General features: G+C 39.1%; 1 protein-coding gene across 1 annotated transcript in view; it reads right to left on the bottom strand.

The window, feature by feature from the left end:
• The window catches only part of LOC126278854 (WD repeat-containing protein on Y chromosome), a 395,714-nt gene that overhangs the window by 211,032 nt on the left and 158,740 nt on the right, over window positions 1-25,942 (bottom strand). The window contains exon 10 of the mRNA XM_049979130.1: window positions 18,618-18,862. Coding sequence (XP_049835087.1) covers window positions 18,618-18,862 — 245 coding nt within the window. The remainder of the gene's footprint in view (window positions 1-18,617; window positions 18,863-25,942) is intronic.

Below are 25,942 nucleotides of genomic sequence, written 5' to 3'. Positions count from 1 at the left end.
CCTTATTCCACAGAAATATTTTCTTTGTCTATCTAGAACTCATTAACTCCTAATCAGTTAGGAAACTGGAAAATTATAGGTCAAAACTTGTTTTGGAGAGAGAGCGTAACATCACAACATTGGTGCTTATGTATTCTGAAGGTAATGGAAGACGAACTTGTGTGGAATGTTCACACAGGATATGGACACTTTGGAATCAACAAATGTATATCCCATATGAATAAGATTTATTATTTCAAGAAACTAGGTCATAAAATAGCATCATTCATTGGAACCTGTGAAACTTGCCAACAAGTAAAAGACAATAATGCTCATGTGAAACAAAAAATGTATCCTATTACTCCTAAATCATTACACGACCTCACAGCAGAGGATATTTTTGGACCAATTCCACATGGAAAGGAAGGAGTATCATATATTTTGGTTATACTAGAATGCTGGTCAAAACATGTTAAACTATATCCCATTAAAAGAGCAAGTACACAGATGGTTATACACTGTTTACAACAATACTTTATAGAAGTATGTAAACCAAAATGGTTTCTTATTGATAACGGAGCACAATTTGTAAGTAACAAATTTAGAGAATTCCTAACAGGGGAAAATATTCAACAAGTGTTAATATCCAATTATAACCCGTGTGTAATGAAGGAAATTGGAAAATTGTCTCATACTTACTGCCATGAAAAACATACTTCGTGGGCAATGAAAATTAATGACTTTGAACTTATCCTAACTGGATTACCCCATTTATTGACTGGATTGGCACCTTTAGAAGGTACAGGCAAACCTTTTATAGGAAAACCTCTAATTAAGTGTTTTAAGTGCCCTGAAAAACCTAGTGTCAATTACGAAGTAAATCAGGAAATAGTTTCTAAGAATTTAATTGAAAAGGCGCTACAAAGCATAAGTAAGCATAAAAAAGTCTGTGGAACCTCAGTACCAAGTCGATGACCTGGTTATTATAAAATATCTTCACAGCTTGACTCTGCAGAAAGAGAGTCATAAGTTTTTCCAAAAAATATGAGGACCATACCAGGTACAAACAGTAGTCCATCCCACAATGTTATTTTTAGTAGATCCCACAACTGGATTAGAGAAGGGGAAATAAAAAGTAAATGAGGTATAACATTGTATATCCCCAGGGATGGTAACATTCTGAGTTAACGGGCGGAATAATGACCATCATTTGCGAGCTGTCTTCGGTGTTTCTTCCAAAATAGTTTTCCTGCACCAAATTCCTTTAAAATCTAGAACTATCCTGTAATCTTACTGCTTAGAAAACTGAATATGACTATAAAATAGAGAACATCTTAAGAGAATCAGAGAAAAAGTGGTATCTAGAGGAAATAAACTCAATACAGTATTATATTTGTGGAAAATATAATATGATGTGATTAGCCGAACAACTTTTATACCATAGTGTAAACATTTCCTATTTTGTATAGAATATTTTATACCTTTTATAAGATGTGATATAGATGGGATGGTTTGTATAAATTTTGAAAGGGGTGGGCATTGTAGCTAAAAGCATGATTTACAAGACCAGATAAATCATGACTAACACAAAACGCACAGCACACCTTTCAAACAACCCTCACAAACAAGTGCACCTGAATTTTCATCATTTTCCATTTCCATAGGGTTACTAGGATTTCCTTCAGGGACCTCAAAGTGTGAAAGTGGGACAAGTCCATTCTGTAGGGGACAATTTAACACCAGACTTCTTCTGGCATCTCACTCAAGTACCTGAGGGGTAGGGATTGTAGGAAAGGGGGGTTAGAAGGGTTTCCTGTCTTTGGGGCTATCTTTTTTCTCTTCTTTGATCCCAGCATCCATATCAGTTTTTTCTTTTCTTACTTCTCATTTGAGGACCTGTCTATTTTTTCCCTCTTTTCATATTCACAAACTTCTATTGCTGAAGTCGTTCCTTGTATCCATGTTTACCAGAAACCTAAATCTTATATTTAGATAAGATGGTCGAAAAATCAGACTGCATGAACACATCTCCACATGTACACAAATATTCACTTCTACACAAACATTAAATTACATAAGCAAGCCCTGTCATGATGTGAGAACCGCCAGGTGCTGTAGGGGAAAATGTGTGTACATATGGAAATATGAGCCCACATATAAGAAGCTATGATGGTTTTACATTGAATGTACATAAGAAGAGGTGCACATAAACAAAGAACAGTGACAGTTCTAAATAGAGATTAGAACAGGCACAGTGTGCAAAGAGAGACAAAAACATACAAGATTATGGAATGAAAATTATACATAATGAACAACTATAAAGTAGTAATGAGTAATGGATAAATAAGAGGGAGGCATAAGTAAAGAAAGATAATGAAAGTAGGAGAGGAATTAGTCACGTTGATCATTAAGAAATGTCAGTGTAATAAATACTCTGATGAACTGAAGCCTGTTGTTGTTGTGGTCTTCAGTCCTGAGACTGATTTGATGCAGTTATCCATGCTAGTCTATCCTGCGCAACCTTCTTCATCTCCCAGTACTTACTGCAACCTACATCCTTCTGAAACTGCTTAATGTATTAATTTCTTGGTCTCCCTCTATGATTTTTACCCTCCACGCTGCCCTCCAATGCTAAATTTGTGATCCCTTGATACCTCACAACATGTCCTACCAACCAATCCCTTCTTCTTCTCAAGTTGTGCCACAAACTCCTCTTCTCCCCAATTCTATTCAATACCTCCTCATTAGTTATGTGATCTACCCATCTAATCTTCAGCATTCTTCTGTAGCACCACATTTCGAAAGCTTCTATTCTCTTCTTGTCCAAACTAGTTATCGTCCACGTTTCACTTCCATACATGGCTACAATCCATACAAATGCTTTCAGAAATGACTTCCTGACACTTAAATCTATACTCGATGTTAACAAATTTCTCTTCTTCAGAAACGCTTTCCTTGCCATTGCCAGTCAACATTTTATATCCTCTCTACTTCGACCATCATCAGTTATTTTGCTCCCCAAATAGAAAAACTCCTTTAGCACTTTAAGTGTCTCATTTCCTAATCTAATTCCCTGAAGGATAGTGGGATGTAAATAGTATATGTAGACATAGTATCTGTTGAAAATATAGATGTTGATAAGCAGAGGAGGACTCTAGGGAGTAAATGATATATTAATGAATGAATTCAAGGCTTAAGATAGATTTATATCCTTACCAGAAGATAATTAACTATGGTATTATGAACCATGAGGCCTACTCAGAAAGGATAAGGGGGCATACCTTGCATTCACTAAGTATAAAGGGCAAGCGTACCTATATGGAAACAGGACAATCTGTGGCCTAAAAATAGGGATGTTTTGTAAGGAGTGTACCTACCAGAATGGAAAGAGGAATTGCTCTCATAAGGTCAACCCACAAGCAAGGAATAGGTGCTTTTCCTAGGAGGAGGGGACAGTATCATGACAAAAGTCATAAATTTTATAGAGACTATTCTGGGAAGTGTGAATTCTATGAACAACTAGCATTATTATCTTTCAAGGAAATAAATGAGTGTCACAAGAACACTTTCATTTCATCCTGAGTTCCTCGAAGCTACAAATAATGAAAATAGTACATACTAGGGAAAAGGTAGTCCAAAAGTTAGGAATAGAAAATAGATTACTCATGTGTAATCAATACCTGAAGTTTACAATTGCAAAAAAGGAAGCAAAGAAAAGAAAAAGAGTGCTCACAATTCCTAAATATTAGTAAAGTTGATTAAAACCAGTAAATCTCATGTCTTAATAACAAAATAAAACAAGAAAAGAGTAGAGAACAATAAGCAAAAGATTGTTCAAGAGAGGATGGAGGGTTGTTATTGAAAGGATAGGTAGATTTATATGTAGTGATTTGCGAATTCCTGTGTAAATTCTAGAACCACTCAACCTTCTCCCATCTCAAACACCCAATATTCTACATATGAGTGTGCAATGGTAGAATCCTACCTACTGCAGATCACATGTTTGCATGTGCAGGTTTAAAATCAGTCATGGGAAGAAAGTAGACACAGTGGGCAAATGGCACCAACAGGTACCTGTCAGGCAATCCACAGTTGTTTTTGTGAGTGTGTAAGGAGGAACCATGGAGTTTATATGCAGCTCTGTGCTTGCTGGGTCATTGACTATTTTTATTAAAATAAAGACAGTTGAAAAAGAACTCTTGAAAACTCTTGACATAACCTTGCTACAGGCAAGACTTATTTTCTGATTTATGTTAAGAAAAGTTATGGTATCAAATCCAACTTTCTTTTAACTGGAATTTAATTTGTTTCTGACATTTGACTGTATGAGGGACTTTCAAGAAGTTATATATTTATGTTGAAAGTGAGAGTTTTATTGTGTGTGAAAGTCAAATACATCATTAATTGATGAAAAGCAAGGTTGTATGTCTACTTATTTCATGAGTAGGAAGAGTTTAAAAATTCCTGTACCTAGCATTATTCGATAGAGAGGGAGTGAAGAGGGTTTCCAGCAGGTGGCTATCCAGTAAAGAAGAGTGACTGCAGATTCCAAGTAAGTCACTTCATAACGAAGTAGAAGGTGATTTGGGGGATTAAATATAAATAACCTAGATTCATGCTCACATTTTAAGTCAGAAATGTCAGAACAGCTATAACTATGGTACTTGTGCAACACAAGAAAATGTTACAGACTGGCTAAAAATAATTGAACATACAAGGGAAATGGAAACCCATCTCTTTGGCATCACACTACCACACAAACTAAATTTAATTCATCAGTAGATTAACCTCAGTTGGTAACATTAATTTTCCAAAACAGTATTTATGAGCACTATGATACATATTTTATTCTCAGTTTGCTATCAGCAACCAGCCTCAGAGTTTGTCAAATACATGTCTACTTTTGTATAGTCAGAAAGGAAGTTACTCAATTTGTTATTTACAAATTTTATGAGTCTCTGCATATTGTGTCAGAGTGGCAGGGAACCAATTACTTATTTTTTATGTAGAAGGAAATGCAATAGATCTGCACAAGAGTGTATGTTTTAATGTACTTTAGATGTATAACACCATTTCTTTAGTCTTTGATATTCCTGATTATTTGGGGTAATGTCAGAAACAAGATGCATGAATAATCAAAAACATAAATAAGCATGCCGGTCAGGGTGGCCAAGCGGTTCTAGGCACTTCAGTCTGGAACTGCACGACCATTATGGTCACAGGTTCGAATCCTGCCTCAGGCTTGGAGGTGTGTGATGTCTTTAGGTTAGTTAGGTTTAAGTAGTTCTAAGTTCTAGGGGACTGATGACCTCAGAAGTTAAGTCCCATAGTGCTCAGAACCATTTGAACCATAAATAAGCAAGATATTTTTAAACATGTATTCTTTGTTCAAAAGTTCATCCAATTTTTTTGGATACATACAGTAGGCCTGTTTATTTCTTCAAATAGTCTGTGATTTTGGCCTGCTTCTGAGAGGAGCTGACAGTTTTATGCATGGCATTTTATTTTATTTTACTTTTTCAGCAATAATGTCTTTATACTGAAACCCCCTCTGGCCCGTATAATCTAGAAGAGTATCTACATACTGAAATTTGGTACAATGACTGAGAAGGTCACTGTCTTCATCCCCACTTACACCTTCACTGTTCTCTTCTGTGTTGCGAGGCACAGGTCACAGTTTCAGTATCACTCATGTATGGGAAGCTGGGTTCACATGTACCAACTTCAGCCAGTCACTCACGTTTTTTTCATTGATGTATTCAAAACCATTCAAACCCATTGCCAGACTCATTATTTGTGCAGCTGTTACTTCTTCATCAACAAAACCTTGAAAATCACTTTCTTTTAAATGTGGAAGAATTTTCCTCCCTGTTCAAACCAGTGTATGTTGCTTGACTTCCTCCCAGGCATCATAAGTCCCATGTATGGCATCTACAATTGTCAAATTCCTCCAGCATACTTCTAGCATTGAGGCAATACAGACCCTACAACTTATCTGAGAAGCTAGATTAAGGAAAGGCAAACCTACATTTGTAGCATTTGTGGACTTGGAGAAAGCTTTTGACAGTGTTGATTGCGATACTCTCTTTCAAATTCTGAAGGTGGCAGGGGTAAAATACAGTGATCGAAAGGCTATTTACAATTTGTACAGAAACCAGATAGCAGTTATAACAGTTGAGGGACATGAAAGGGAAGCAGTTGTTGGGAAAGGAGTGAGACAGCATTGTAGCATCTCCCTGGTGTTATTTAATCTGTACATTGAGCAAGCAGTGAAGGAAACAAAAGAAAAGTTTGGAGTAGATATTAAAATCCATGGAGAAGAAATAAAAACTTTGAGGTTTGCTGATGACATTGTAATTCTGTCAGAGACAGCAAAAGACTTAGAAGAGAAGTTGAATGGAATGGATAGTGTCTTGAAAGGAGGATATAAGATGAATATCAACAAAAGCAAAAGGATGATAATGGAATGTAGTCGATTTAAGTCCGTTGATGCTGAGGGTATTAGATTAGGAAATGAGACACTTAAAGTAGTAAAGGAGTTTTGCTATTTGGGGAGCAAAATAACTGATGACGGTCGAAGTAGAGAGGATATAAAATGTAGACTGGCAATTTCAAGGAGAGCGTTTCTGAAGAAGAGTATAGATTTAAGTGTCAGGAAGTATTTCTGAAAGTATTTGTATGGAGCGTAACCACGTATGGAAGTGAAACATGGAAGATAACTAGTTTGGACAAGTAGAGAATAGAAGCTTTCAAAATGTGGTGCTACAGAAGAATGCTGAAGATTAGATAGGTAGATCCCATTACTAATGAGGAGGTATTGAATAGGATTGGGGAGAAGAGGAGTTTGTGGCACAACTTAACTAGAAGAAGGGATCGGTTGGTAGGACATGTTCTGACACATCAAGGGATCACCAATTTAGTATTGGAGGGCAGCGTGGAGGGTAAAAATTGTAGAGGGAGACCAAGAGATGAATACACTAAACAGATACAGAAGGATATAGGTTGCAGTAGGTACTGGGAGATGAAGAAGCTTGCACAGGATAGAGTAGCATGAAGAGCTGCATCAAACCAGTCTCAGGACTGCAGACCACAACAACAACAACAACTTCTAGCATTCTCAGTAGACTTGCTCAGTAGCGCCAGTTTGCCAATGGAATTACATCTTGGGCCATTGGCTGTATAATGGTAGTCACATTAAGAGGTAAAAGATTAGTTACAATGAGATCACCATGAGAAACAACAATCCTCTCATCAGGATAAAGCAGTATTATCAATCAATAGAAAAGCCTTCTGTGGCAATTATTTCTCTTCTAAAGATCACCAAATTTGTGGCACAAAATCTATGTGAACCAGTTTTTGAAAATTTCACTATCTGCCGTACTCCTTTTTGGTTGCACAGTGAGATTCTCAGCTGCAATATCCTTCTATAATTAGTTTTTTTTTTTTCAGTCACTGAAAGATTGACTTTGTGGTTCCCAGAAGAAGTAGTGTTGCAAAAAAATTCTAACATGTTCTATTGATGACATATGCAGGAGCACTACCTTCACTCTTAAAAGCAAAGATTCTTATTGAAAGACATTTTCAATACAAATCACTTTCATCTGCATTATAAATTTAGTCTGGAATGAGATTCCCTTCTTTCACAAATTTTTGGAAGTCTTCTGAGAAGGAATCAGCTGCTATGACATCTGAACTAAGCTGCTCCCCTTGTACAATAAGTCTGCAAATCCCCTGATGTTTGAATTTGACTAGCCACCCATATGAGGCATTAAATTCTCCCTCTACCCCTAGAGTTTCATGAAAAATTTCAGCTTTTCCAGCCCACATTGAGCCTGAAAACAATGACACATTGTGATTATTGTTGGATAAACCATTGCTATAGAGGAGCATCTAATTCATCAAATATAGATATCTTCATTCTTTGTTGTGCAGATGGTCGAGAACTAGAATGACATTTCCTGACAAAGTCCTATATTTTCTGCTTATTCTTTTTAAGTTCCTGAACAGTTTTCTTTCCAATGCAATACCCAGCACTTAGTTTTGCAACAGTTTCCCCCTTCTCAAATCTTTCAACAAATACTATGTTTTGTTTTACTGTCAAAATATGTTTCTTTCATTTCTCCATCATCTACTTAACACATTCATTTTTACTTCCTTCATTGATACTAACATGAAAATTAACATTAGGAAACTGTGTTTTTTTCAATGTACATGGAAGATACTGGTCAGTAACAATGGAAATGGTAAGGTTTAAACAACAGAAATGGCCTTTATTGCTACATGGGGGGATTGTTTATTTCTGTTGGGATAGAAAAATATTGCACATTTTTTTATGCATGTGTTGTCCATTGATGGATAATTCATGCATGAATAATCAGCAGTACACTGCAGTATATATACTACATCATCATACATAAATATTCACCTTTTGAATATAAGAAGAAAATGTCAGTATGTATACATGCTGTTGACAGTGGTGGAGAACCAATAGCAATCCCACATCCAGTATGCTGAAGATGTTGACTTTCAAACCAGATCCCCAAAGAGATCTCCCATGCTACATTTCTCTATATCCCATTCTTCAACCTCTCCTAATAACTAGTTGTGAAGGTTCTCTCTCTCTCTCTCTCTCTCTCTCTCTCTCTCTCTCTCTCTCTCTCTCTCTCTCTCACACACACACACACACACACACACACACATACACACACACACACACTAACCATACTCAGCCAATCCATTTCTTCTCCTTTTTATCAATATCAAACCAGATTGGAGCAGCTGAACAAAATTCTCCACCAGGACTATTAGTACCTTTTACTGTGCCCTAAAATGTGAAATATTATCCCTCAAATGTTTCCTACCTCTCCCAAACTGACAACCTCCACCCATCTAATATACTAAATATTGTGATCCATTCCAATTCCATACTTACTTACAGTCCAGTAGCACAAGATCCACACACATTTTCAGGACCCAGGTGTGAGAGCTGTCATAAGCACCCAACAACATTCCAGTCTGATCACAGGTATACCTTATCCACATGAAGAAAAGCCATGGTCTGCCATTTACCAACTTCACTGTATGAACTGCATGGTCATTTATGAGGGCAAGAGTGCCAATCAGATGTTCACCCTTATGAACTGCCACCAAAATATAATGGGAGAGAGCAAGACGGACAATTTAATGGTACAGCAAGCAGGTGAGTACAGAATGCTCAAGTTCAGTGGCTGCTTCACAGCAAATTAGTGAAGGGAACAACCAAAGAAAAACAATCTACTCAGTCAGTTGTAGCTTTATGCATTCATTTTATGTATTGAATTATTCATTTATTCTTTTGAGTGAAACCACTCTGTGGAAGCAACAAAATGAAAACACTCAACACCATCCAGCACACTCAGTTCTGAGCAGGAGTGTTCAGTTATTTTGCCATAGTTAAAAAATTACTGTTGACTGTACACTGTTATCGCCTATCATCAGTGTTACTGCTGCTCCAGTATTTGCTTTTTATTGAGGGTCAGTAAGTAGCTTTTGGTTCAGTTTTATTAATAGTGAATGCTGTGTCTGGGTCAGAATGCTGAAATGCTCAGTGATGTTGGAATGGAAGAAATTGTAAGAGTGCATAAATTCAATGCGATATATGGTATATGCAAGAATGATCCATATTTGGAACTGTATTAATTAAAGAAATTCAAAGAAAAGTAACAAATAAAGATAAATATTTCTTGTGGAAAAAAACTTCCAACAAAGAATGGTATGTGCTTAAAAAGGCAACTCATCAAACAATAAAAACTGTATCTTTTTTGCTTTCTATTTATGTCATCTCAGCGTTTACCAAAACTGATTTATCAGTGATGTATGTAAATCAGTGAGAAGAAAGAGAGAGATAGAGCCTCAGTTAATTTAAACTAAATGGTACTTTTTCATATATTTAAAGACATGTCTATGGTAAATCACCAGTTATTTATCTTTGACACCAATGGAAAATTCATATTTAATGCCAGAAGTATAAAAGATTTGTATTTAAGTAAAGTGGCACTCTGTCTTCAGGCCACAAATGGCTCATGGGGACCATCCGACTGTCGAGTCATCCTTAGTTGAGGATGCGGATATGGAGGGGCGTGTGGTCAGCACACCACTCTCCTGATCATTATGATGGTTAGCTTTGACTGGAGACACTACTATTCAGTCAAGTAGCTCCTCAATTGGCATCACGAGGCTGAGTGCACCCCAAAAAATGGCAACAGCGCATGGTGGCTGGATAGTCACCCATCCAAGTGCCAGCCACGTCCGACAGTGCTTAACTTCAGTGATCTCACGGGAACCGGTGTATCCGCTGCGGTAAGGCCGTTGCTGTGTTTAAGTAAAAAAATTCATTTTTAGAAATTTTCTTTTATCCACACCTTATTTAAGTAAGATACTCTGTTATTTGTCTCTGAAAGAAGTTGGCAACTTTATTATAACTGAAAAGGTTGAAAAAGTATTTAAGGTAATTCCCTCAAACCCACAAACTGAGTGAAAACATTCATGTAAATGATGTATCCATCAGATTCTTGTGTCAGCTGGTTGTCTCACATGAGCTAACCACTCAAACATGGAGATTGAGTAAATAACAGTCATATAGGTGACATGTTTGTGAAGATTAGTTGTATTCACTCATTTGATTCTAATGAAAAAAACCTACTGAACAACAACAACAAAAAACAACAATTGATTGGCTAATAGGTTATTAACAAATTGGGTTTACTGTTCACACAACATGGTTGCCCACCACTACAGCCCATGCCATTTGGATCCTCTGAGCATCATATTTCTTGAACTGTGTAAGTATGAAATGTCTCTCCAAGACATGCTTTAGTTCCACTATTCCTGTGGACTCATTTCTCATTTTTCTCTAATCCCAATCAAACTCCCCCCTCCCCTACCTCCCCCACCAACACATTCATTACCTTCATTTCATTGTTGTCCCCTCTTGTTAGACTTTCTCATAGATCTAAGAGTTTATAATCTTCCCCCATACTTAGAGGCCTCCTTATAATTCTTTTCTATTCTGCACCTACCACCAAAAAAGTTTACCCACTTTTCTAGCACATGCAACACACCTGCACCCCTGCCTGTACTAGTGCAAGATCTTTCTGGTACTGCATTCTTACCCTAGCCCTTTGTTGCTCTGTCCTCCTTATTTCTTTGATCATACCTTCATCTTGGTAGTGTTGTTCATCTTGTCTATTCCACTTGATTTAGCCTACGGTCTTCTCAGATCCCTTCACAAGGACACATGGATGCTTGTACACTCAAGAAGAATTTCAGTTTTGAAACTTCCTAGCAGTTGAAACTGTGGCCTGGTTTAGGAGTTGAAACTGGAACCTTTGCTTTTACAGGGCAACAGGGCAACTTAGCTATCAGAGGACAATTCACAATCTTCTCCCACAGCCTTACTTCTGTCAGTGCTTCTATTCTATCTTCCAAATTTCATAGAAGTTCTCCTGGATACCTTGTGTGACTGTTATTCCTGGAAGAAAGAGCACTGCAGAGAAATGGGTTATCCAGAGCCTAGGGGAATGTTTGCAGAATGAATTTTCACTCCACAACAGAAAGTGCACTAAACTTCTTGGAAGTTAAGAACTAGGTTCTGATTGGGACCTAACACTGGATTCACCTTTGTGGGCAATTACTGTACCAACAATGGTTCAGGTTTCAAGTCCCATCCTGAACCCAGTTTCACTCTACTGCAAAGTTCAAATTGGTGCACACTTCACTGTAGAGTGAAAATTCATTCTGGAATAACATTTCTTAGGAGAAATACTATATTCCAGATTTTGTTTATATACCTGCTACCATTTAATTCCTATTTAAGGGCTGGGATCTACTTTATTTCATTTCGATTTATTTTCTGCTGCTTAGGAACTTAAAAGCTGCATTGTAAACTGTTATTGTTCAAATGATTTATTGAATAGGGAGCTATGTCTTCTTATGTATCCTTATATCAGGAACATGTAGCCTGGTTTTAAATCAGGTTCTCCTGAGCACTAATCCAGAATTTTATCACTTTGCAACATTGCTGTCAACTTTTTACAGTAATATTTAAACCTCTCCTCAAAAGCCAAAATGCATATACATCATATTTAAATGCCCCAAATGCTTATTTCACTATCAAGCTTTTCATCCCTTATGCATCAATGTCCTTGTTCTGTCAGTGGCTATTCCTGAGCAATATTAAATAACTTACAACCATTAATTTCTTCTATAAATTCTACTTAACTAATCAACCATAACTTTCCAGCTGTTTATTGGCCATTTGGTGCTTGATATTGAAATTAATGTTGATACAGTATATGCTAAGATTATTTAACATAATGGCGTTGCTAATAATATAATATGTTTTTGTTTTATTCCAACAAAAAATACAAGTTGTCTTTTTTGAGTAAGGGCTCCTGTCTCTAAGAACAAGAATGAAATTTGCTTTATTAAAGAGTTAATTAAGTATACTCTCAAATACTTACTGTTTTGGGCAATTTCATTTTCATTTGAACTACAATTAAGTTTTTCACTATATGACTCTTTAATGGTCAGAGAGTTAAATGAGGCTAAATTTTTTGCCTTTAATTTACAGGCCTAATGATACATTCCACTATTTTGACTTTCATTTCACTGTTCATCTTTGGCTGTCTTTCAGCAGATGAACTACTTTTATTTTATCTGTTAATTTATCTACAATGTTTTAAGTATTTGTTGTTGTTGTTGTCTTCAGTCCTGAGACTGGTTTGATGCAGCTCTCCATGCTACTCTATCCTGTGCAAGCTGCTTCATCTCCCAGTACCTACTGCAACCTACATCCTTCTGAATCTGCTTAGTGTACTCATCTCTCGGTCTCCCTCTACGATTTTTACCCTCCACGCTGCCCTCCAATGCTAAATTTGTGATCCCTTGATGCCTCAAAACATGTCCTACCAACCAATCCCTTCTTCTAGTCAAGTTGTGCCACAAACTTCTCTTCTCCCCAATCCTATTCAATACCTCCTCATTAGTTACGTGATCTACCCACCTTATCTTCAGTATTCTTCTGTAGCACCACATTTCGAAAGCTTCTATTCTCTTCTTGTCCAAACTAGTTATCGTCCATGTTTCACTTCCATACATGGCTACACTCCAAACAAATACTTTCAGAAACGACTTCCTGATACATAAATCTATATTCGATGTTAACAAATTTCTCTTCTTCAGAAATGCTTTCCTTGCCATTGCCAGTCTACATTTTATATCCTCTCTACTTCGACCATCATCAGTTATTTTACTTCCTAAATAGCAAAACTCCTTTACTACTTTAAGTGTCTCATTTCCTAATCTAATTCCCTCAGCATCACCCGATTTAATTTGACTACATTCCATTATCCTCGTTTTGCTTTTGTTAATGTTCATCTTATATCCTCCTTTCAAGACACTGTCCATTCCGTTCAACTGCTCTTCCAAGTCCTTTGCCGTCTCTGACAGAATTACAATGTCATCGGCGAACCTCAATGTTTTTACTTCGTCTCCATGAATTTTAATACCTACTCCAAATTTTTCTTTTGTTTCCTTTACTGCTTGCTCAATATACAGATTGAATAACATGGGGAGAGGCTACAACCCTGTCTCACTCCTTTCCCAACCACTGCTTCCCTTTCATGCCCCTCGACTCTTATTACTGCCATCTGGTTTCTGTACAAATTATAAATAGCCTTTCGCTCCCTGTATTTTACCCCTGCCACCTTTAGAATTTGAAAAAGAGTATTCCAGTCAACATTGACAAAAGCTTTCTCTAAGTCTACAAATGCTAGAAACGTAGGTTTGCCTTTTCTTAATCTTTCATCTAAGATAAGTCGTAAGGTCAGTATTGCCTCACGTGTTCCAACATTTCGACGGAATCCAAACTGATCCTCCCCGAGGTCTGCATCTACCAGTTTTTCCATTTGTCTGTAAAGAATTCGCGTTAGTGTTTTGCAGCCGTGGCTTATTAAACTGATAGTTCGGTAATTTTCACATCTGTCAGCACCTGCTTTCTTTGGGATTGGAATTATTATATTCTTCTTGAAGTCTGAGGGTATTTCGCCTGTCTCATACATCTTGCTCACCAGCTGGTAGAGTTTTGTCATGACTGGCTCTCCCAAGGCCCTCAGTAGTTCTAATGGAATGTTGTCTACTCCGGGGGCCTTGTTTCGACTCAGGTCTTTCAGTGCTCTGTCAAACTCTTCACGCAGTATCGTATCTCCCATTTTGTCTTCATCTACATCCTCTTCTATTTCCATAATATTGTCCTCAAGTACATCGCCCTTGTAGAAACCTTCTATATACTCCTTCCACCTTTCTGCCTTCCCTTCTTTGCTTAGAACTGGGCTGCCATCTGAGCTCTTGATATTCATACACGTGGTTCTCTTCTCTCCAAAGGTCTCTTTAATTTTCCTGTAGGCAGTATCTATCTTACCCCTAGTGAGATAAGCTTCTACATCCTTACATTTGTCCTCTAACCATCCCTGTTTAGCCATTTTGCACTTCCTGTCGATCTCATTTTTGAGACGTTTGTATTCCTTTTTGCCTGCTTCATTTACTGCATTTTTATATTTTCTCCTTTCATCAATTAAATTCAATATTTCTTCTGTTACCCAAGGATTTCTAGCAGCCCTCGTCTTTGTACCTACTTTATCCTCTGCTGCCTTCACTACTACATCCCTCAGAGCTACCCATTCTTCTTCTACTGTATTTCTTTCCCCTATTCCTGTCAATTGTTCCCTGTTTTAAGTATTGTGGATATTCAAATACGAAATAGCATTAAAGTGATGAAGCTTTGCCATGTATCAATAAGTTACTTTACACTCAGCTTCACATTAGTAGCGACAATTAATTTGAAAAGTGATCTGTTTCAGAACATTACAATTCACCAGAACACATCACTTACTCCAACATTTACTAGTACATCTAAAATCATGATTGTACCCATGGCAACCCATTAGGTTACCTCATGTTTTGTGTTGGTGCTAAGGCAGTGGCTACCACTACATTCTGAAGGTGCAGACACAAGCTGTCATGATTCAGGTAGTCTGCAAGAGTGCCAGCAGTGAGGGCTCAGCCACCTGGCTGCGACACAACCACACATAAGAAGACAGCTCCACCTCAGGGCCTGCACATGCCACTGATTGTTATTGCCAGCTGCAGACGCCGAGCAACAAACCAACTTCATATAACCACTGAGTGGAGCTGACTCACTCTCATTTTGCTAATGTATTTGTTTATAGTAACTTGAACTCCAATATCAGTATGCATTGTGTTTGTATCTTGGAGTTAGCCTGGCTTTTTACTCTGGACTTTAATGGTCTATCAGAACTGTATTCACACTAAAATGTTTAGAGCTTTGTGTATGTTCTTATTTGCTTCTCAAAGTAAAACATATAGTATAATGAGGGCAGCTGAACTTTTAATGCATGTTTCTTGCTGATCTGATGACGACATCCAGTGCATCCTTGGATGTGTTGCTTCCAAGTTTGCTCCAGCAGAGGTTGGGAAGCCAGTGGCATCTGGAATTACAATAGCAGGAGCACACAGCCATGCTGGACAGAGCAGTGACTAGATTATTGGCAAAACCACAGCAACTGTTGGCCCTTCTGTCTCCCTTCTCTGCCTGTTGAGTCTGCAGAGGACTGGGGCCATTCAAAAAGCACTTATTTCAACACTCCACTAACTTCCAGGTAATGTAAGATGCAACCATTAAGGCTCTTTTTCACTTTTGGATTGAACCTTGCATGTATAACCTATATTAAATTTGGTTCCTCTCATCTGAGAAAATGTGTAGCTTGTTGTCATCTTATTATCGCCAGTGTATGCATGTTATTTCCTTCAGGGTGGAGTACTGTCAGTGCAGGAAACAACTTCATCAGTCATGTCATACTTGGCCTACAGAATTGTAGGATCTTAGTCAGAAATGCTGCTTTGTTACCGCTCAACATCAGGAGACTTAAAACTAATACTATGGTCCAGAGTGCTATCATTATGTTTTAAGTTTCTTGACTAGCAGCTCAGTTGGATTTCTGGGTGGATGTGGCCACTGCTGCCTTAGATGACAGCAAGCACTCAAGTCAGCCAGGTAAATGGATGGACTACTGACTTCTATGGCATGTCTTCCATAGATTGTCTAAGAGTCAGCATTTTTTGTCTTTTGTTGCTTATATTGTGACTTCATTTAATTAGATAGATAAAAAAATCTACTCACCACGTGGCAGCAGAACACACATGTAAAAGAGAGAAGGAGAGCCTTTCCTTCTCATACCATACGGTAAGTTTCTCCTGACCCACAGTTGTGGCTGACTTTCCCAAAATGTCCACCTTTTCCTAGACCTCTCCAGTCCTTTCCCTACACCTCTTATCCTCCCCCTTCGCTCCTATTGCCTGAAGAAGGAGCCATTGGCTTCAAAAATCTGTCAATTACAGCTGTCTTTTAAGTATGAGTTGTGCCGCCACTTGATGAGTAGATATTTTATCTATCTAAGTAAATAATTTTGTCAATAAGTGATCGTTTTTGTTTTTATATTATGACTTGTAACAGGAGACAAAGACAATGGACTGTGGCACAGATATGTGTGGGAATTACTAAGAGATGATGTGACACCCATATTTACCTGCAGCTGAAGTGAGTTCCTGTTGATACAGTGATTGATGAACAACTTGTTAGAAACTGTAACAAGGTTTTCACACACAGGGTTGACAACATTAATGTCTATCAGTTTGGAGCCCAAGAAACTGGCACAAGTGGACAGTGCATGACATACTGCCAAAATGTGTCCTTTTTTCTAAAAGTGATATCAGGAGGAACAAATCTGGGGGCAATAAGGCCGACCATGGTAAACAAAATAAGCAGGACATCAGGGATGGTGCTTGTGGGAAACAGCCACTATGGATGTGTTGGTGCAGCTTGTGGTTTATGTGTGTGTTGCACTGCCACAGTTTCTGCCTGGTCGTTTTGATCTGATCGCTTGGCAAAGGGTGGTCAAGGTCTGCAAGTAATGCCGGGCATTCACTGTTGTCTGATGCTGCAGAAAGTGAATCACAAGGGAATCATTTTTGTTCCCCTTAAAAAGGCTCTGAAGGGCAAACAAGTCACCTTAGATGACGTCCAGCTGTGCGTGCAGAGCTGGTTAACATTGCAGCCCTGGGAATTTTATGAGGCAGCCATTCACCACCTTATGTCACAGTGGGACAAGTGTCTCAACAGCCAGGGTCAATACTTCTAACATGCAGGTACTGATTTCTGTAATTATGCCTCTGGCTCATTTCTTTTTGAACGATCGTTTTATGTTTGCTCACTGCATTCGTTTGATTCTGGCGGTACCAACAGTCAGTGGAGTTCTGGTGAGTCGTCACCGTGCAGATCGGTGACACTCTGGTGGCCCACCACTGCAACAAATTATGTCTGTCAGTGGGGAACTGGCCTCCACTGTCCCTACATACACCTCCCATGCTTGCCCACCTTTTGAAACCAAATTTTTCATCGTCGTCACCAGTTCTCCAGGTGCATCTTCTTTCCCTAACCCAGCATCCTGCACTAAGCTTGTCCTTGCCTGTTGCAATCATCATCTGTTATTTTTTTAGCCTCTTCCTCCTCCCCACCTCCCTCGCCCCTTCCCATAGGATTATCAGGAGCTAGCAGTAGGCAAGATCCTTAAGTGAGCAGAGCTAATAGATGAACTGCAAGAGTTGCCCCTACAAGTTCCTGTTCCAACACCTGAGGAGCCAGATGTCCGCATGACACCCATTTCAGTGTCAGCATCCTAGGTGGCTGGTATCACACTGTACAGCAGTTGCCTGCAGTGTACTCATCATTACCAAGAATGCTAGCAGCCCTATGTTCCAATGGCAGCCTACAGGAAGCTGCTGCCCATGCTATGGGTGGCAGTCTCCAATGCTCAGGAGGCCATGTATGTTGCTTTCTTACATACCATACAGTAGCCTTTGGTGTGGCAGAGGGGTGCTGGGGTTGCAACAACCCACGGTGCCCACCCCCCTCCCCAAAGGGAGAGGACTGTGGTAACCCAACATGTAAGCAGTTGTTTCATACCAGCAACACTGACATGGCTGGCTCAACATTTCACAAGGTAGAGACACAAGCCATCATGATTCAACTCCCTTGCCCCAGTGCCAGTATTCACAGGGCCAGCCACCACATGGCGGGCACAAGGCACACATCTGAAGACAGCCACCAGCAGCCAGGGGTCACCTCAAGATACTGAGTAACAAACTTGCTTCACATAACCCACACTGGAGTGGACTCTCTCACATTTTGCTGTTTTACTTGCCCATAGTAACTTCACTCTCATGATGAATTGCATTTTTATGTTGGACTCAACCTGGCTTTGTACTATGAGTGTGTATGGGCTATCAGAACTGTGTTTATCTAAAATAATTTAGAACTTCTTGCATGATTTATTTGTGTCTGGAATTACAACAGCATGAGCAGAACTTCAGTTTGAATATTGTGATACTGTGTCTTGGCTAAGCTACCAAAGAAAATAAAGGTCACATATATTTGTATTTTAAGTAGACATAAACAGATTACAGAATATACTTTTAAACCTGTATGTACTGTGAGATACTGAGAGAACTGTATATGCACCAACCAGTCTTTTTCAATATTTAAGGTAAGCAGGCACATTCCAGTGGTGAAATTCCACATTTTTATGGATCCATCCCGAGCTCCTGTTAGCAAAAGTTGCCAATCAGGACTGTATGTGGCTGCAGTTATTTGTACAGTATGAATCTCTCCAAATTTTAGATAATGGTGTGCATTTTGTATTAACAGGAGTCTCTTTCCAATCCATGGGTCCCACACCATAATACTTGAATCTTGACCAACTGTAATCAGCTGAAATAGTATTAAATAAATTTTGTAATTCAGCATAATTTTTTCCTTTTTAAGATTTCAGTTATAAAAAAAATATTCTATTAGTTATTACAACACATGTGAAAAACTACAAGCATTCAGTGTGTAAAAGAAACACAAAACAATACATAGTTGAAAGAAAAAGGAGCTAACAGTGCAACAAAGCTTTCAAATTTGTGTTATTTTAAGAAGATGTGCAAGTGAGTGGTTGTCTTAGACAGGAAAGGTATTGTGAATTTAAAGGGGATACAAGTACATAGAGATGAAGGGTAGAGAGAGAAAAGGTCAGCTGGGGATGGTGATAGGAATACAGGAATACCCAGAGAGTGCTCATCCAAATGTAGACAAAAGTACTTGTTTGATCAATGAAGTTATGGAACGGCAATCTCCCACACCAATGATCACACATAATCACAGGAACCAGCTATGACTATATGTTGTCTCACATTCTTGTTATTCTAAGTATACCAGTACTTTTTTCCAATCCATCCCTCCCTTCTGCCCAACATCAAAAGCTGGTAATTTTATGCATTAAGAAAGTAGATGGACTGAAATGACATACAAAATTGTTGCAGTGAGAATAATTGTTTAAACAGGAAAAGGAAATCAGTCATTACACTCAGTTGCCAAAGACTTAAGTTGAGGCATTTTAAAATGTTAAGTGCTCTGAGGGACTGTGGTTTTAGGTGTGGCACAATGAGATATTTTTATCAAAAATGAGGCCCATAAATCTCACTAAAAATGTTAAACTCAGAATGGAGTTCCTCATTGTCAATACAAGTGAACTATCCATGTTTGCTGAATGATGTAAGTTCTGCTCCTAGCAACTTGAGTTCTTTGTTAGCAGATCAGTCTTTTAGTCTCTTTAATGTCAGTTGCTACTGATGTGTTGCTTTTGCTGGTTTGGAGAATGAACAAAATATAGTAAAATTCTGCACCAAAGAAGAGCATAGTTACAGTTCCTCTAAAATGGAAGTTATTTTGTTATTATTGAAAAAGAGGAAGGTGACAACATGCTTCCTAGTGAAATGCCATTCTCAAGCTCAAACTGATTTCATACAAGTTCTCTAACACAGCAGAAATATGAGCACCATATAAAGGACCACATAAATATAGGTAGTTTTCCCCAAATACCCCAATGATGAAGTCTCCAAATGGTGTAAGAGGCCTTTATTGGGACTGTATAGGATATCCTACTGTGGCATCGATAGGTCATATCAACCATGAATAACGTAATCTTTAGGACTCAGTTCACCCATCAGAGCCACCATGTCAATTCAGTCTCTTCTTGTACCTTGTACTGTGTGCACATGTATGATCATTGTCACAATACATGTATGTGCATATATAAATGGGGACAGTTTATTCCATATACCGCTACTCGTATCTTGTTCCCATACTGGTGACACTGACATGATCCAAACACGCAACCTTCTCATAGAGAAATCCTTGCGGACTATGAGGCCATCAAACACTTCCACCCTGACATGGAGGGTCGCTTGTTCTTCATCCTCACAGATCACAAACCCCTTGCAGATGCTTTCTGCAACAGCCCCCCTCCCCCGAGGGCCTACCCCCTCGGCGTTTCCGACACTTTGATCTAGTCTCCCAATTCACAACCACGTTACGTTTGCTACATAAAAGGCAGGGGCAACATCACCAGAGATTTTCCTCATGATCAATACTATTTCACACATCATTGACTTATCCAACCTGGCCGCACTACAAGACTCCGACAAGGAATCTCAAGCTATCTTCACAGACCCTCAAATGTCCCTTGTGTTTACCAAAGATAAATTACTCAATAGGTCATGTCAACCATGAATAACATAAATCTTTGGGACTCAGATCACTCGTCAGAGCCACCGTGTTAATTCAGTCTGTTATTGTACCTTTTACAGTGTGCATGAATATGATCATTGTCAAAATATATGTACGTGCTGATATAAATGGGGACAGCATATTCCGTATATTGCTACTCGTATCCTGTTCCCATACCACTATGTAGCCATCTCTAGTGGAATTAGATTATCCATCTTGGTATAATATTTCCTGGATCCACATAGGAAATGATTATTGAACTGCCTACAGGTGAGAACCTAGATAAGAAAACACTTCATCATCTTTCACACACTGCTTTTTAGAGCAACACTATCACAATTACTCATTCAAGTGTCATCTTTTATATGAATGTGTGGTGTTCATTCTTTTAGACATGTTCAAAAGAACAGGAACCATATGGAATCTGCAACTACAATACCTAGTATGTAAAGTGAAGGTGGACAGGGGAGGAAGGAAGTAAAAGGGAAGGAACTGATGATACCAGCTGCATTGGGACTTTATGCAGGATTGGCAGTTCTGAGTGAAACTGTGTTCCAGACTGGGAATCGAACCTGGGATCTCCTGGTTACTAGGCAGTTACATTAACCAGTGCACCATCTGAACACAGTATTTATCACAAATGCACAGGCTATCTTGGCATGCTTCCTGGCTGACCCACACTATCATCTAGTGCCACCTATCTGCAGTCCTTGTCTGTGTCCACCATGCTCACTAATTTTATATTCCCAAAGGGTCCAGACCCGTGCAATTGCAATAAACACTATGTCCAGATGGCACAGTGGGAGATCTTGGGTTTGAGCCCCGGTATGGCACACATTTCACCTGTTGCTGCTGATTCCTCATAAAATCCAGATGCAGCTGATATCATCTCATCTGTTCCTTCCCTTCCCTTTCTTTTCCTTTCAGCCACCACCTGCAGTTTACATAAAAAGTTTCATCCTTTCCTGGTTGCAAAAGATGAATTTGGAATGGGTTCCTCCAAGGGTCAGAGAAGTTTCCTTCTCCCACACACAGTTGAAAAGTCCAATAAGGATTTCTTCTATATTTTCAACATGATTCTACAATATTTTGTAGTGCACATTACTTCGACTAGGATTACGTCAATAGCCACAGACAACACTCAATCTAGCTTTGTCATGGAGAAGGGGCAGTTGTTAAGTTGTTCAATGTAGTGAAGAGTGCAGCTGCACTCAGTAGGATGAGTGGTGGTGATAAAAGGCCAGGGAGCCCAATGGAAACACTGCTGGTGGTAAACAATGTTTTTTTCAACTTTGGTACTTGCTTTGTTGTGGTTCAGAAAGACTTAACACACCACACTCTTTTGACCCTAGCCAACACTCAATTAAGGGTAGCAGCTTATGTCCTAGTGAGAGGATGCTATGTAAGTGCCATGAGTTGCTGACGGCAAGCTGTGGGGCAGCTGGTGGCTCCTATACACCACCGACTTGATGTCAGAAGACTACTAGTTCTCCAGCAGCAATGGCAACTGGAGCAGCCACACATGCATTCACCTCAGCAGTGTGTGAAGACTGCTGTGCATGGGATTCCATCTGCTGCCCTCTGGCAGGTGTTGGGCAAGAGCTGGCACTGAGTCATTAAGCCCTACGGGGATCTCAGTGCTGATGGCAGCAGGCACAGATGGCAGGTTGGTGATGCCATTGCACTGGGTCCTGTGAGGAACACACTGCTGGCAGCAACTGGAGCAGCCCCATCCTGAACCCATGCTACTGCTCATGATGCCCAGTCATCTTGCTTCCTGGCATAGCCCTGAGTTCATGCTGGTGTTGCTGAATTCTAATGTAAGTAAGTCACTTTGCTTTACCCCCCAAACAAATGTATGACGCCTGTGCTTTCACTCATTCTGACCTCATGAGTTGGGCATATCATGACAACCCCACTTTTGATATTGCTCAAACTCATCATTGGTTCTCATTATGTGTCCATCCCCATTTTCTTCCTCTAGTAATACCCTCTCCAGGCTCACTTGCATGAATCTCCCAATTGCTGTAAGCTTTAATCTATAGATGCGCATGTCGTAACATTTAAATAACACATGCTTGTTTGCTACCAGAAACCTCACTGGTATGTACAACCATGCATTATGTGTTGCCACACCCACAGTTGTCCAAAGTACTAGAATGATAAGTTCTGGAAGCTTGGTTCTGCTCCTAACTGTATTTCCAGCAGTAATTCTTCTTGCACCTTTCTGATCACCCTCAGGTACAGTTCAGCTGAGAGGAAGACTGCACTTCACTGTGCATGTAGTGACTGATGTATGGCTTCTTGCAAGTTCATCTACTGCATTCTGCATACCAGATACTATCCCCTAGTTCCTGCAGTAGTCTTGTCAGTATTATTCTTGCATCTAATATTTTCATCAATGCTTGAATTTCGTTCACATTCCAATTTAGAGTGCTAGCCAAGACTCTAGCATAATCTATAATTTCCTTAGTAAGCTGTCAAAACATTCACAATCTCCATCGGATGCCACTCGATTGCTGCTATATATACCTCCACTAACCCACTTGTGGCTTCCACAGTTTTGTTGAGTTCACTCACATCATTTACATCTATTGTCACAAATATTGTCTTTAGTATTCTACCTTCTGTATCTGTGCACTTCCTTTTTATCCTCCTTGATTTATGTGGCATCACCCCTATCACTTCCCGCATCTCCTCCCTCAATTGCTCTTATGCCCCAATCAACTTCCTGTGCTCCTCTGATACCTCCCTAAGCACTTTGTTACTGTTTGCTAATTGTTACACTCCTGGAAACAGCTTCTCCAGCCTCTTTACCTTGTTTTCAATTCCCATACAATAAATACTAACCATCGATGAATGAGTGATACAGTGTCTCACTCCCTGGAGGGTGGAACATCTGGGTGATGATCTTGGAGTGCCCTCACTCCACCCTTAGTAAAGAGGTACAACATTGCCAAAATTAGCATTCTTCTTCTCTCACCTTTCTCCATATGGTATCCTGAGGACAGGGATCATTATCACCTCCCAGACAGGGATCATTATCGCTTCCACTCCCCTCAGAAGCCTCCTGTGTCTGAACAGCATGTTTTATCACACTAAAGATAATTCCTACCGTAACATAACATTTAACAGTATCCAAAATAACTTCAATAACCTATGCAATACACCAAAAATTACAAACATAATACATATCGGCTACTTCTTTGGCCTCAACATATACCGAGCTTGTGGTATATGGACCTCCTCTTCTGTTGCTCATCTTTTCTCTTCCTCTTCCTTCCCTCCTAGCTCAACTTCATTAATACCTCTCATCGAAATGCTTCTAATGCATCCCAGAATGGTTTTAGATGCCTGACATGAACTATCATTGATCTTATTCACAGTTACTTAGTATGAACCCTGGTACCAAATTAAAAATTTTGTTTCTCCCTTTGGAACATATGGACTTGACAGCATCACCCTATGGCCTGCTTTATACTGAGGTAATGTTCCCACTTACTTTACTGCCTCTTCTAGCTTCTCCATTATTTTAACATTTGCTTGCTGGGCCTTCTTTCATGCTTGCCCCACTGTTCTTGTAAATTCTCGGATCTACTCACTATTCCTGCATCCTTTCTGTCTAATTATGTCAAATGGTAACACAGTCTCCTTACTATACACCAACTTGAATGGTGACAACCCTGTGCTTGTGGGAACCTTGGAGTTATACACACTCACTATGAAGGATAAATACGTGTCCCAATACCAATGGTGTCTATTCATGTAATTACTAAGCATCATCTCAATTGTCCAATGAACTCTTCCATCCTTATGTTAGCTTGAATAAAGTGGGCTAGTTTTTAACTTTCAATAACTGACACACCTCCTTCATCAGGTCTTACATGAAGTTTGTTCCTTGGTCCATAGTTAATGTCTTTGGCACGCCAAACTACAATACCCACTTATCAACTAATGCTTGCATGACTGACTTCCTGGTGGGCTGGCACCATCTTGATGCAATGAGAAAAATGGGCTATTACAATCAACAAAAAATTATTACATGTTTGTCTTCGACTGAATGCTCCTAACATGTCCACCCCTATGAGACTACATGGTTCTGTTGCTTCTGGCAATCCCTGCAATAGTATCTGCTTCTGATTTAAATGTGCATGCTGCACACATTCTCCGTGATTTCTGACATACTGATCAACATTATTCTGCCTTCCCTTCCAGCAGTAGTTCTCTACTATTCTCCAATTAATTTCCCTGCAACTCCCACGGCCCAGTAAGACATAATCATGCATTTCACATACTACTTCTTCCTTCAAATCTGCTGCCACAACCACCTGTGGCCCTGATTTTGTTTCTTCACAATAATCTGTCACACAAGCTAAACTGCAGTTGCTTGCTATACTGTTTACGTTCCTGGTGGGTGCTCTGTGCTATTTTCCATTCAGCAAGGTTGTAATACTGCTACTTTTCTGCTTAACTTGTTTGCATTTCCAAGCTTCTTCCTTGTTATGCTGATTACTTTGTACTCAAATTCTCTGAGTTTTAGTGTTCATCTTGTCAGTCTATAGGATGGGCTCTTCAGATCTAGTAACCACTTCAAAGCAGCATGGTTCATCACTACCTTGAACTTCCTTCTGTACAGGAAACACTGGATTACTCTGTACACCACGCTCAGAATCTCTCTCTCTCCAGTTACTATTACAGTTATAATTACAGTTACAGGTACAATTGTAGAATAATTCTACTTCGCTCTGTCAACTCTCTTGATGCCAAGCCAATTAAATATTCTTGACCATCAACGTCTTGGCTCAAAACACATCCAAGAGCATGGTTTGATGCATCACTTCACAATATAAACTCCTTATGAAAGTCCAAAAAAACCAACAATGGACTTGATGTTAAGAACTTCTTTAATTTGAGAAACAATTCTTCACATGCTTCTGACCACATAAAATTAATACTCTTCTTCAACAACTATGTAACTGATCATTCAATATCTTCAAACTCCTTCATGAACTTCCTATAACAATTTGTTGGACCCAGAAAAGATTTAACATATTGTTCGTTCCTGTCACTGGAAAATCTTGCACAGATTGCACTAATATAGGATACGTTCTTACACCATCCTTACTAATTACATCATCTAAATAGCTGACTTCTTCTAGTGCAAAGTGACATTACTCAGTATATAGTATCAGATGAGCTTCCCTCAGTCATTGCCTATGCTACAGCTCATCTCTCAAAAAG

The sequence above is a fragment of the Schistocerca gregaria genome, chromosome 6, assembly GCF_023897955.1.
Source record: "Schistocerca gregaria isolate iqSchGreg1 chromosome 6, iqSchGreg1.2, whole genome shotgun sequence".
NCBI classification, from domain to species: Eukaryota; Metazoa; Arthropoda; class Insecta; order Orthoptera; family Acrididae; genus Schistocerca; species Schistocerca gregaria.
Note: the sequence above shows the minus strand (reverse complement) of the source record. Positions and strands in the feature narration are given on the sequence as shown.